We start from the raw sequence: 13,114 nt of genomic DNA, 5'->3' as shown, positions 1-13,114 counted from the left end.
GGGGCAGTTTAATGTGACGTCACACACAAAGCCATCTATGGTTGCGCTTTCTCATTTCAATCAGCCTATAGTCTGCAGAGCGGCGGAGCAAAAACACCAGAGGTAAGTAGGTCGAACATATAACTACTTTGAAATGTTATATGATTTAAATTAATTATTTAAACGAATACACGTTTTCCCAATGGAGTTATGGATTAATAACTCCGAATCTATACAAGCCTATTTAATGCGGTGTGAGTGCCTTTTACGCACCCAAAGTGTTTTTTGTTTTGTGTATTTATGTGTATTTCAGGGAATTAAATCTGCGTGATGATTAGATTTAAATCCTGTGTGATTCACAAAATGCTCCAATACAATTTTTCACACATTTCTTTCACTTTCCGTGTCAAGATTCGCACTTCCGCATTGCTTGATCAAATGATAATCCTCGTGCTCAGCTGTAAGAGCCGTGCAGGCGTTTATCAATTATTCTTCATTATGTCTAACCCACGCCATGATATTAATTATGCAGGCCACACGTATTATTTCCTTAATCAAATTTTAAGATAAGTAATTATATTCAGCATCTGCAATAAGCCGGTATGGGTGCGGCGTTGCAATTCTCAACTCGTCCAGAGAGGGCGCTAAATAAATGGTGAACAGAACATGCATGTCTAAATCAGTTTGCACAATTTATTCAGCATGTTTGTTGTTAATAATTTTCATGACGCAGTTAAATTAACTATTATATATTATTCCATACTCTAAGATAGATAACAGGAATATCAGTATGCCTGTATCTTTATAAAGACTTTCAATGATTTAACAATTTGTGAGTAATACAGTATATTGAGTAATAAAAAAGAAAGGTCTTTACACTATTAACATGCATCTATAATTTCAGTGGCAAAAATGAATGTGGAACATGAAGTTACGCTGCTCATCGAAGAGATTCGTCGACTGGGCAGTAAAAGTAAGTCCTGTACTATTTTAGATCAACACAATTGTTTGGGATAAAGTCTAAAATCGTTAGGGAAAATGCACCTTTTTGCCTTTTTTCCCATTACAAATTATAATATTAAAGGGATAGTTCACTCAAAAAAGGAAATTCTATCATCATTTTCTCACCCTCAAGTTTTTCCAAACCTGTAATAGTTTCTTTCTTCTGCTGAACTCAAAAGAAGATATTTTAGAGAATGTTGGTTATCAAACTGTTGACGGTAGCAATTGACCTCCATAGGGAAAATTTTTTATTAGTCAATGGCTACCGTCAACTGTCTAGTTACCAACATTCCTTAAAATGTCTTTTTTTGTGTGTTTAACAGAAGAAAGAAATTCATACAGATTTGTAACAACATGAGGGTGAGTAAATGATGACAATATTTTCATTTTTGGGTGAACTATCCCTTTAACAATTTAATTTGAAAATGCATTAGTATTTGGTGTCTCCTTTTTGCATGAATGTCAGCAGCATGATTATAAAATGATCCTAAGTGCATCTTGTGCTTTAATGGAAGAACATCTGACCGACTGTACAAAAGTGTTTAGGTGATCAATGTCACACATTTGCATAATGGTTTGTTGGCCTAAATATAATGCTTGAACTAAAACATTAAAATAGAAGCTGTAGTGCTGATTCTGAACTCTCAAGTCCTTGTGTGATCAGAAATTCTTTGTTCCGTGATGAGTTTAGTTTCCGTTAGTCAGCGTATGCAAATGCAGGTGTCTTTGTGGTATTTGGCTTTCCTATTCACTCAAACCAGGCTGATGATTCCTGATACTACTCGCTGTTCTTGAGATTTGTAAACACTGATTCTGTATCGTCTCAGTGCTTTAACAAGTAATAAATGTTAATGGGAGACTTTCAGCATAGTTAATGAATGATTTAAAGCGAACCCTAACCACTCTAACTTGTCTCACAGATGCAGATGGAAAGATCAGTGTCAAATTTGGAGTCTTGTTTAATGATGACCAGTGCGCCAACCTCTTCGAAGCTCTGGTCGGAACGCTGAAAGCGGCCAAGCGAAAGAAGATCATCACTTTTGAAGGGGAGCTACTACTGCAAGGAGTTCACGACAACGTTGACGTCATATTACTGCAGGACTGAGTTCGACAGTCTTTTCTAAACCTGAGTGAAAAAAGTACAAATGTTTTTGACATGTCATTGCTACATTTTGATATGGAAATATACTTGAGAATGTAACATTTTTGTATACTTCATTGGAATATTTTTATACAGCAATTTTTTTTTCTCTCAGGGGAGTGATTTGCACACACGTTTGTTTTGAAAAGTAGCAATTTTCCCTGTTCAAACAGCCATATCATTAAAATATATCATAACATTATAGTAGTGTGCATGATCATGTTACTATGTTTCTGGGACTTTGAATTAATTCCATTCAGTAAATTCTGCCTACACTCTTAAAAATAAAGTTTTTTTTTTTTTTTGCAGTGATGCCTATAGAAATACCATTTTTGATTCCCCAAAGAACCTTAGTAAACAGTACTTAAAAATAACTATTTTTTATTACCATTATTGTGAAATTATTAATTTCATGCATAGTCATTCAAGTTATATGTGCCAAAACATCTGCTGATTTTCTGGAATGAAATGAACCAAGTTTGACAAATCATCTGAGCTGTTCCAGGGTGATATTTGATAAAGCTCTTGTGAAAACATCCCCATATTGTGCTTGTTCTATGTCTGTGCGAATGTTAGGACTCCTAATGGTGCAGTTTGTGCCATTTCATGCTCAGGAATAGAAACTAGAGGCTGTGTCTGAAAAATCATATTCTCTCTTGTAATTAATCATTTTGAATAATTAATTACTTTGCAAAAGGTTTAAAAAAGTATGTTCTAGCATGAATAAGCTTGAAAAAAAGTTTTTCTTTTTCTTTTTTTTTATAGATAAATATACAAATCTACTGCATCCGTACCTCAACATTTTAATCTGACTTGAAATTTCCAATTTGTAGTATGTGTATGGATTTCTGTTTTGCTGTCTTTGATTTGTGTCTTGTGATGGTTCATCTGCTTTCAGAATGGCTGGAGACGGTTTATTGAAAATTGCAATAAACTATGTCATATAAATAAATGAACTGGATTTAAAACACTTTATCTTTCAAATTCATGACCAGTAGGGTGAATACTGCCAAAGTGGGACAATGGGTAATAAAAAAATTAATTAATAATCATTTGTAATTATGTTTTGTTATAGGATGTAATGGTGAAGCAGAATTTGTAAAAATCACATTCATATGAATCTTTTTATTTATTTATTTTTAAGTGATTTTGACCCTGTCCCAGTTTAACAATACGCTACTGGGACAGGGTCAAAATCACTTAAAAATAAATAAATAAAAAGATATTACTTATTATGAAGGGTATTACTGGCAGACAGCCATTTAAGTCATTCTAGTGGGGGAATTGAGTTGCCTTTTTGTACGCCCCTCATAAATTTAGCTAGATATTTCAACAAAGATTGTAAACTGATTTTTTAAAAAAAAAAAAGGCAATTCCACACACACACACAAAAATGGAGGGTACAAGCTTGGATGGCCAGGACATTTGCAATATTTGCAAAAAACTTTTCAACAAAAAGAAAGGAAACGCCTGTCTGGAATAAAATTAGCTGAAGAAGAAATGTTTATAAAGATTTATGTTTTTTAAATTTATATGAAATAAACTAAACCCAATACAAAATATTGTGGACAGGCGAGGGAGGGAGGGGTGGAAAGAATCTGCTGTACCTGCACCCCTCCTTAAAAAAAGTGATCTTTATTATTTTTGTTGTTGTTGTTTATATTGTTATTGTGTATTTAATTAATTGTGCCTACATTTGAATAAGAATTTAATGTGTTTTAAGTGTCCCAGTTTGCCAATAAAGGTGTCCCAGTTTGACAGTAGCGCCTGGAAAAATGTGGTTTGGGGTCCATGTGTGTTTGAGGAAGAGTCATCCATCCTGTGTTTAATGTTTCTTTCTTTTTTATTCTGTATAGTAGAGTAGAGTACCTACGCTATTTAGAATAGTATCAAATGAGGGGCTAAGACATTTGGATCATAATAAAACATTATGCAGAACGTAAATGATCAGAAAGTGTCCCACTTTACCAGTATTCACCCTACTTGATTATAGGCCTGAATGGTGCAATTAAAAACCTATGTTGTTTTTCCCTTTGAAATAAATGAGCCAGGTTAAACTGGACTTTTAGAGATCCTGATTTTGAATTCAAAGTCAAAAATTAGTCAAAGGATCTTTGTAGAACTTTTCCAATGGCATAGCTGTAAAACTTTAGGTTTGTAAATTTTAGGTTCTTCTATATGAACCTTGTTTTAAAAAAATGTAACCATGATCAGCCAAATTAAGATAACTGCTCAAACAGCACGTTCATCACTTTTGGTTTTCTAATCATTTTAGCAGTGTGTCGATTATTTGCTCGGGACTCCCTTCAGTCTGCGCTATTAATAACTCTGAGCTCTGGGTCTGGATCAGAGATGGAGGCGGGGCCAGAGGAACATTCTCTCTTCAGAGCAGGAATCAAAACAAGAGAGGGACACGCCTTCTTCATGGTGTACCTCTGCTGTCAAGACTGCCTGCACAAATCTGGAGGATGATAATCGAACTGTAACATCTGCATCTACCGTGCATTAAGATTCGCAAGTGGATTCGTCAAGCACCCTCGACATGATATCCGCAGAAATGCTCGATGGCGGTCGCTGACAGGCTGCATTCATACTGAGCGCTCCATTATGCCCAACCAAAAAAGCAACAAGGGGAAGAGAAATAAACGCACGAATAGTAGCGGGGACGAGCAAGAAAATGGAGCCTGTGCGTCTGCGGTTACAGGAGGAACTGCCTCGGTGTTGACTGGAGCGACAGCGGGTCCGCCGAGCGACAGCATAAGCGGTAAGAACGTCACTTCAGTGAATGTTCTATATGACGGTACGTTTCCCTGAAAGTGCGCGTGCGTTACCTTCCTTCTAACGTTCTCTCACTTGTAGCAACTTGTTGTGTGTGTGTGTGTGTGTGTGTGTCATCGCCATCAGAATGATTACGACTCCCACTTATCGTCCTGCACTGTAAGGTGGTTGTGTAGGCCTTGCTCAAGTGTCTGAGTGAATACACTTGGCATGAAGTTGCATGTGATATGGAGATAAAATGCTGTCTGTGTGTGTGTGGGTGTGTGTGTTGTGTTGTGTAATGGCATGTCATATCTTCACTGTAATGATGTGCAGGTAGAGTGTTTAATAATGCATTGAATGGCTATGGCTCCTGAGGAAATGGTGTTATATCTTTTGAGTGGCAGCTATGAACAGTGGAATGTCAGGGCGCAGACCAATAACTCTTTTCATATTTAGTAGTACTACAGGATGATATTTTGTTGATTATTATTATTAATATTATTTATAACTCAAGTAACTCAAGTACAAATTGTTCAATTAGTTTGTAAATGTCTTCACCACAAACACAAAAACAAAAAAATACAAAAAAAACTTTTTGTGTCATTAAGCAATGCATTGACTCAATTCTGTATTGGAACCTTCTCTTTATGCTTCACTAATCTGGTTTGAAAGGTAGTGAACACTTCGAAGTGGAGTGATTCAAACAGAAAAACAGCACTCTTGGAACGCCACTGTCCAATCAAATGTGAAGACTGGAACTCTATGTTGCATAATTGTCTTTCTCTGTCTCTCATGGGACACACATACACACTTCAACTTCATTCACAGGAGTGTTGTGTAATATTTTTTTCTTTTTGAGTGGGATTTGCACCCACAGAGTTATTATGAATTGAAATGATGTATTGAATGTACTGACATTGAACGTTCTGCCAAATAAAGCAGCTTGAATCACACTATCTATAAATAGATGTCCCTTAATGAATTTTGTGAATTTGTTTTATTCTAATGTTTCTTATGTAAAAAAAAATAATAATTCAGGTTTATTTATTAATGCAGTCATTACAGCAGCATACAGTACAATACATTTAACTAAATATCATATTTATTTAGTATATAATATAAGCCATTGTAAACTGCATTACAGATATTTTCCCTTAAAGCAACAGTTCAACCAGAAATGTAAATTCTGGCTTAATTTCCTCACCCTCATGTTGTTACAAGCTCATATGACTTTCCTGTGGTACAAAAAAAGATGTTAGGCTCTGTCACCATTTACTTTCATTGCATCCTTCACCTACATTAAAAACGCACATAATTCTGACATCTCTTTTTCTGTTCCGCTGAAGAAAGAAAGTCATACAGGTTTGGAACCACGTGAGAGTGAGTAAATGATGAAAGAAGTGTCATTTTTATGTGAGCTTTTCCATTGCATTAAGCCTAAGTTAATATAATATTCATTGTGTTTGGCAGAGGCCACATGTGCCACCCCATTAGTGTGCAGTCTGGGCCGTCCCGTTGACCTTGAGAAGGACGACTACCAGCGTGTGGTGTGCAACAGTGAACTCTGCCCCTACGGCAATTGGATGCACCTACAGTGCTTCTATGAGTGGGAGAGCAGCATCCTGGTGCAGTTCAACTGCATCGGCCGGGCCCGCAGCTGGAACGAGAAGCAGTGCCGACAAAACATGTGGACCAAAAAAGGCTACGATCTAGCCTTCCGCTTCTGCTCCTGTCGCTGTGGCCAGGGACACCTGAAAAAAGACACTGACTGGTATCAGGTGAAACGCATGCATGACGAGCGCAAGAAAAAGATGCCAGAGAAAGGGAGCGGGAAGCCCAGCTGTGGTGCCTCCGTAGGTGGCGCTTGCGGCGGAGTTGGGCCGGAAGTTGTCGATGAGTCCAAGAAAGGGAAATCGTCTGCAAGCCATAAGCTAGCTCACCGTGGCTCCTGTCAGGAACTGTCTCGCAGACAATCGGTAGATTGGCAGAACTCACAGGAGAGATGTCACGCCGGCCCTCCCAATGCCATCGGCGGGGTTTCCCATGGGCTCCGCTCCCCGTGCGAATCCCCCGCTCAGTCCCCTCCGTCGGGTTTCGCCTCCTTCCTCCCCCCGTCCCTCGGTGGCCCGCGTAGCTCAAGGCACCTGGGCGAGTTTCTAAAGAATGCGGTTCATACAGAAGGCCACAGGAGGCATTTGCTGTCCGGAGGTCTGGTGGCACGTGGGGCTCACCTTGACCAGGGAGCCGCCAACATGTGCCTCCCTCGACTTTCTCCCGGAGACAACCCTGTGCAGTTCCTGAGGAGGCTGGATCTTTCAGAGCTGCTCACACACATTCCCCGCCACAAGCTCAACACATATCACGTGCGAATGGAGGACGATGCCCAAGCCGGGCAGGGAGAGGATCTCAGGAAGTTCATCCTCTCTGCGCTCAGTGCGAGTCACCGCAATGTGGTGAACTGTGCCCTTTGCCATCACACCCTGCCCATCTTTGAGCAGTTCCCTTTAGTGGATGGAACGCTGTTCCTGAGCCCTTCACGCCATGATGAGATTGAGTATGATGTACCTTGCCACTTACAAGGTGAGCGAATCCACTATTCACACTCAAAAGGGTTTTCTCTTGAAAATAGTAGGGTGGGAAAGTTATTCTTCATTAGTGTCCCATACACTTCTCAGCTCGCACAGCAAAGAACATCTGTCGAAATCTAAATGAATTCATTCATAAATTACAAAGATTTACAGAATTCATTTTAACTGTAATTCTGTTTACATTCAATAAAATTTTCATTAAACAAATTTCTCTTCATATTTTCAGTGTCTCCAAACTTTGTTGTGCAGTCACTTCAATATCATCAATGCTTTATTTCTGACATTTTATATTTATAATTAAAATATTATAAATCATTATATATAATGTGTTTTGGAGAAAAACTTGAGATTGTTTTACTTTGATGAAAGGTTCGATTTTTGTGAATTTTTATATATATATTTGCTATATATTTGTGTGTGTATGTATATATATATATATATGTTAAGTGTTAAGTAAAAATATAATTTAGGGATGCATGATGAGTATCATATCAGTTACTGGATGATATTTTTTTTTTTTTTTTTTTTTTTATCAGTATTGGCAGATATTGGATATTTAATAGTTCATGCTTATTTCTCCTATTTTTACATTTAGATTACCTTTGCCACCATCTAATACTCAAAGTTAATCTTAAACAACACTAATAATCCAGTAACGCTGCTAAATGTAATCTCTCTAGTAAATCTAATGCTTTATTTTAACTTGAGTAAAAAAAAGTATAGAATTTTAATATTGACCATTTATTTATTATCAGCCATAACGTGAAAATAATTATCGGACAAAATTGTAGTATTGATGTATTTATGGTAATGATATTATCAGTATTCCTAAAATAAAAATGTCAGTCAGTTGTTTTTGGTATTGGTCAACGTTCAGCGTTTTTTTTATTTTATGTCCCCCAGCCAGGGGGCAATTAGTTTTACGGCAGGTAAAGACCTTATTAAGGTATACAGACCGACAACCATTAAAGACATGTAATGTAAAAACAATACACTGACTGTGAATAACCCACTGATCCTTCTCACCACCTCCATTGCCTCAATTTAGTAGAGAAATGGCTGTGGGAATAAATGAGTATATATATATATATATATCTATACTAAAGGAAATGGAAACCGCGAGCCGGAGGGCAGGGTCTCAAACTCAGAGTAAAGGGCATGGGCTCTAATTGATTAAATAGATTTGGCTTTCCGTACCACCACCTGTCTATTGTACAGGACGGTAAGGCTACTTTGCTCAACGTCTAAAATTTTGCTGCCGGCCTTCACTATTCTGAACAGAGCATTGTTAGCCTGGATAGTAAGACTGCCATACCAACATATTATAGAAAATATGAATACAGATTACAGGCTCAATGTAAGATTTATAAAAGAGGGTCATAAGAGTCTTATCCACATGGTTTCGCATTCTTTATTTAAAAAAATAATAATAATTCCCTGGTTAGAAAGAATTGCATTGCAGGCACATCATTAATTTCTGATAAAATAGCAAGAACAGCAAAAACCTTTCCATTTCCAGCTTCTCCATGTTTATTAAATGACGTTGAGCTGAGTCCGTTGACAAACTCTACGTGATAATAATTTTACCATAGCAAAACCAATTCAAGTATAACATTTGAGAACGAAATATGACTGCTGCTGAACACTAAAGCAGGGATTTTTGAGGCAAAGTACCAAATTGATTGGGAATAAAATGAACCCTTTCTTCTTGTAATAAAGAAGCAAAGCAGCTGTGACAGAAAATAATGCTTTGATCATGGCATATCATTAAATCCCTATTAGAATATATTTTCATTAATTAGAGGCTAATTGCAGTTTAAAAGGGTTTTCTGTTTATGTTCTAAAGGGAGGCTGATGCACCTTTATGCCATCTGTGTGGACTGCCTGGAAGGAGTACACAAAATCGTGTGTATAAAGTGCAAGTCTAGGTGGGATGGAAGCTGGCACCAGCTGGGCACAATGTACACATACGACATACTGGCGGCAACGCCATGCTGCCAGGTAATGAATCTGTTCATGCACAGAAACAATATAACATATCATTTAATATTGCTATAAATATATATATACATATATTACTAAAATGTCACTCCTCTTTGTCTGCCTAGGCACGGCTCAACTGCAAGCATTGTGGGAAGCCGGTCATAGATGTACGTGTGGGCATGCAGTATTTCTCTGAGTACAGCAATGTACAGCAGTGTCCTCACTGTGGCAATCTGGACTATCACTTTGTAAAGCCATTCTCTTCGTTCAAAGTTCTTGAAGCTTATTGACAAAAGTTGCATTTGCATGCTAGTATTTTTTCCCTGTTTTTTCTATTCATAGAATTACTTATTTTGGGCTCTTGTCGACACTTTGTGTGAGCTTATGTTCTCTTTAGGAACAAAATAGAAAGAATCAAAGCATACACCGTTACGTCGGAGAGCGCGTCTTTTATTAAGAGAAAGAGGGTGTGCTTTTGCGTATATTCTAACGCCATCCTTGAAATGTTTGAGCTTGCATTTAAAAAAAACAAAGCAACAACAATACTGTGACAAGTGAATGTATCTCTGTATGCCAAATTTGCTCTTTTGTACAAAAAACTAAGAAAACAATAAAATACATAAAAGGGTCATTCCTCTTTCACAGAGTAATTATTAATTATTCCAAGGCTTGGTCAGTGTTTTTTTTTTAATAATTTGTTTATCTCAATCTCATTCCGCCCAGAACCTGCATACATAATTCCTGTTTTCCATATCAAATAGCAATGCTCAATGAGCATCATTATTGCAGATGAAGCAGCTTCTTTGATAAAGTAATCAAGAGGTGCTCTAAAACCTTTGGTTTGTGAATCTTGGATTTTGGAAGACAAAGCCATTTATTAAGTGAGAGAAATATATAAATCATTTTTTAGATTAAAATGTAAAATGTCCTAGAACTTTTTTTTTTTTTAAAGATAACTTTTTTTTTTTTTAAAGAAACAAGGAACTAAGGCATGTTTGTTATTGTATAATGATAAAGCATCCATATAAAATTCATACAACAAGCATCTATAATTGTCAGTTGATGTTTACCATACAATTGGATCTGCTGGCCTGTTGTTGGCCATATTTCTGCTAAAAATTTACATTTTAAAGCCTCCTAGATATAATATATCTCATGAGGATTATACTTAGCCTGGCTCCGCCCTCCTACGTACTTCCGCTCAATTTTCATTCTCCTTCAGTACTACGTCTGGGATTGTGGTATATTCTTGGGTTTTCTCCGATCAATATTTTACCGGTCCAATCAGCGAACAGAGGGAGTGGCTGAGAACGATGACGTTGAGGTTGTGCGCTAGTTTGAGTCGTCACACGTCACGACCAAACGTTAGCGATTGGTTATGGCAGATCCAGAGTGACTCTGGGCAGATCCAATAGTTTTAAACTTCGACAGAATACCCGCCTTCAAGGAAGTTAACGCTTGTCTATGGAGAGAGGCCAGCTACAACATTGTCAAAATGATCCAACAAGGAACATTCTCAAGGATCCACGAAAACAACTAAAAACGCTGTATTATGCATGCCAGGCCAGTAGTTGGCGATGTCACTTTGTAAAGAAACATTACATGCCTATAGACCTATTGTAATGTTTGAAGCAAATGCCATGTATGCTGGGAAAACGAACGGTTCTTTTATAAATCCGTAAAATCTTACCTTCATGCTGTGGAAATAGCCTTCAAACCGGAACACAATGAGTGCAGCGCTGAAAGGGGGCGGGTCAGCATGCGCATGATGTCATCGTTTTCACAAATTTGACAAATTTTTCACATTTTTGTTGTTTACATGGAGACAAAAACTTGCATTTTGAAACCCGATTTCTAAAGTTTGCGTTTTCAGGCCGCCAAAATGCCATTGTCGTGTAAATTAACGGCCAAAACCGTTTTCAGTTGAAAACAGTGTCGTGTAAACATCCCCTCAGAATCAAGAAAATGTAGTGTGAAAAGTCAATTAAAAAGCTATTTTTGTGTTGCCGTATTAACTGTCTTTAGGACAGTATACATCTTTTTAAAAAGGTAACTCAGTCAAACCTCTGCCACTTTTTGCAGGGCTTTCAAAGACAACGTAATTCAAGATCAGACAATCTGAAGTTTACACTGTATACACAAAGCCTAGTGAACTCCATTTTTTTATGTGTGTGTGTGTGTGTTTTTTTAATGCATCTATATTTTATGCTTCAGGCTAAAGGTCAAGTTAAGTACAGACGCGCTGGCTTCCTCATTCCCACTCATGACCATGACTTCTGATACATACTCACATTCTGTTAGAAGCTGGGATTGCCTGCAGGTATAATATTCTCTGACTTACTCTGAATCTTCTTTTTTTCTTTTTCTTCTTCTTTTTTTTATTTTTTACAAAATCTAGTTTGTTCCAACAGACGATATGTGTTTGTGTCTGTTTGTGCATTTATTTAGGACAAAGGTGGCTTCTTTGTGCACTTCGAGGGAAGCCGAAAAACCATATATGTATGCCCAAACGATATGGGTATCTAGTCAAATCTGCTCTGCTTTAGTATGTGTACAAGGTCTGTGAGGTACAGGATGTGTAACCCAGAACGGAAAATGATGTGACAGCATTTATATAAATAAATACAGGTCAATACATCTACTTGCAGGTATAGACACTGAATCATTCTGAACAGTGTAAGCATGAAAGCTGCTTGCCTTTTTAGGCTGTTGCCATGGAAACTGCTGCTGCTTGGGTAAAAAAAAACCATGGTGTGCAATAAGAGTTATTATATGTGGACAGCAGTTAACATTATTCATCATGAATCTAACTCTTTTCTCTAAAAGATATTCCAGAATATAATTGAAGGTTCTTTATTATTGTTATTGCTAGGGCTGGGTATTGACACAAATTCCATGATTCAATTCCGATTAAATTTGCGTTTATCAATTCATTTGGATATACAGTAAGCTACATGGCAACAAGAAAAGAAAATCTAAAATCTAAACTAATGCTCAACTATACAGGGAGTTATAGCTAGTAGCCTACATTAGCCTCCTATAAGGTTAAGTTAACTCATTTGTATAGGCCCATGCAAACACAAATTACACACAGAGTTTTTTTTTTAATAATAATAACGTTATAATATAATTACATAGTTATGTTTGTACTTCAAATTTTTTTTATATATTAACATTTAACCCCTTATCAAGCGCCCCCCTTTTTTCTAATAGACATGAAAATGCACATTCCGAACTGAAATGGTTGTAATTCAAGAATGCTTTGGAGTATAGATGTAAGATTGGTCTTGTTTTTAAGAAGACATTTGAATTAAATTAAATTAAACAGAAAAAAAGTTATAGAAGTTTGAGTGTATGAAAATGTACAACGTTAAAAATTTAATTATTCATATTTTATATAAAATATATATTTTCAAAACCTGGTGGACTCTAAAACTGCAAAAAAATCAAAGGCAAAAATCTGAACAAGTTGTGTTTCAAATTTTAGGTTGATATTTCGAAAAATAAGCTTTCAGTGAGATTTTGTTTGGGCGCAGTACCAAACTTTTTCACTAGTTGACATTACTGGCCATATAAGGGCGCCTCCATTTCCATATGTAGTTTGAGTGATCTGAAGCATTATTTTTACAATTTTCATACAATTTATGAAGTAGACAGAAGT

The 13,114-nt window shown here is 36.8% G+C and overlaps 2 protein-coding genes across 3 annotated transcripts; both read left to right on the top strand.

Annotated features, from left to right (window-relative positions):
• The first annotated feature begins 3 nt into the window (after window positions 1-3).
• abracl (ABRA C-terminal like) lies at window positions 4-2,658 on the top strand. The gene is made up of 3 exons (XM_079583821.1): window positions 4-102; window positions 884-952; window positions 1,902-2,658. The coding sequence occupies exons 2-3, from the start codon at window positions 892-894 to the stop codon at window positions 2,084-2,086; spliced, it is 246 nt and encodes an 81-aa protein (XP_079439947.1). The 5' UTR covers window positions 4-102; window positions 884-891; the 3' UTR covers window positions 2,087-2,658.
• Window positions 2,659-4,479: 1,821 nt separating this feature from the next.
• Window positions 4,480-10,115, top strand: heca (hdc homolog, cell cycle regulator). Of its 2 annotated transcripts, none has more exons than XM_079639266.1 (4): window positions 4,480-4,886; window positions 6,353-7,462; window positions 9,317-9,471; window positions 9,579-10,115. In XM_079639266.1, exons 1-4 carry the CDS (start codon window positions 4,730-4,732, stop codon window positions 9,741-9,743), a joined length of 1,587 nt encoding a protein of 528 aa, XP_079495392.1. In that variant the 5' UTR covers window positions 4,480-4,729; the 3' UTR covers window positions 9,744-10,115. The 2 variants fall into 2 exon arrangements, with proteins under 2 accessions (XP_079495392.1, XP_079495391.1); XM_079639265.1 differs by having other exon boundaries at window positions 4,508-4,922.
• The last annotated feature ends 2,999 nt before the right edge of the window (window positions 10,116-13,114 follow it).

Source organism: Phoxinus phoxinus (genome assembly GCF_949152265.1).
Source record: "Phoxinus phoxinus genome assembly, chromosome: 16".
Taxonomy (NCBI): Eukaryota; Metazoa; Chordata; class Actinopteri; order Cypriniformes; family Leuciscidae; genus Phoxinus; species Phoxinus phoxinus.
The sequence above is the reverse complement of the archived record's forward strand: the minus strand, read 5'-3'. Positions and strand labels throughout refer to the sequence as shown.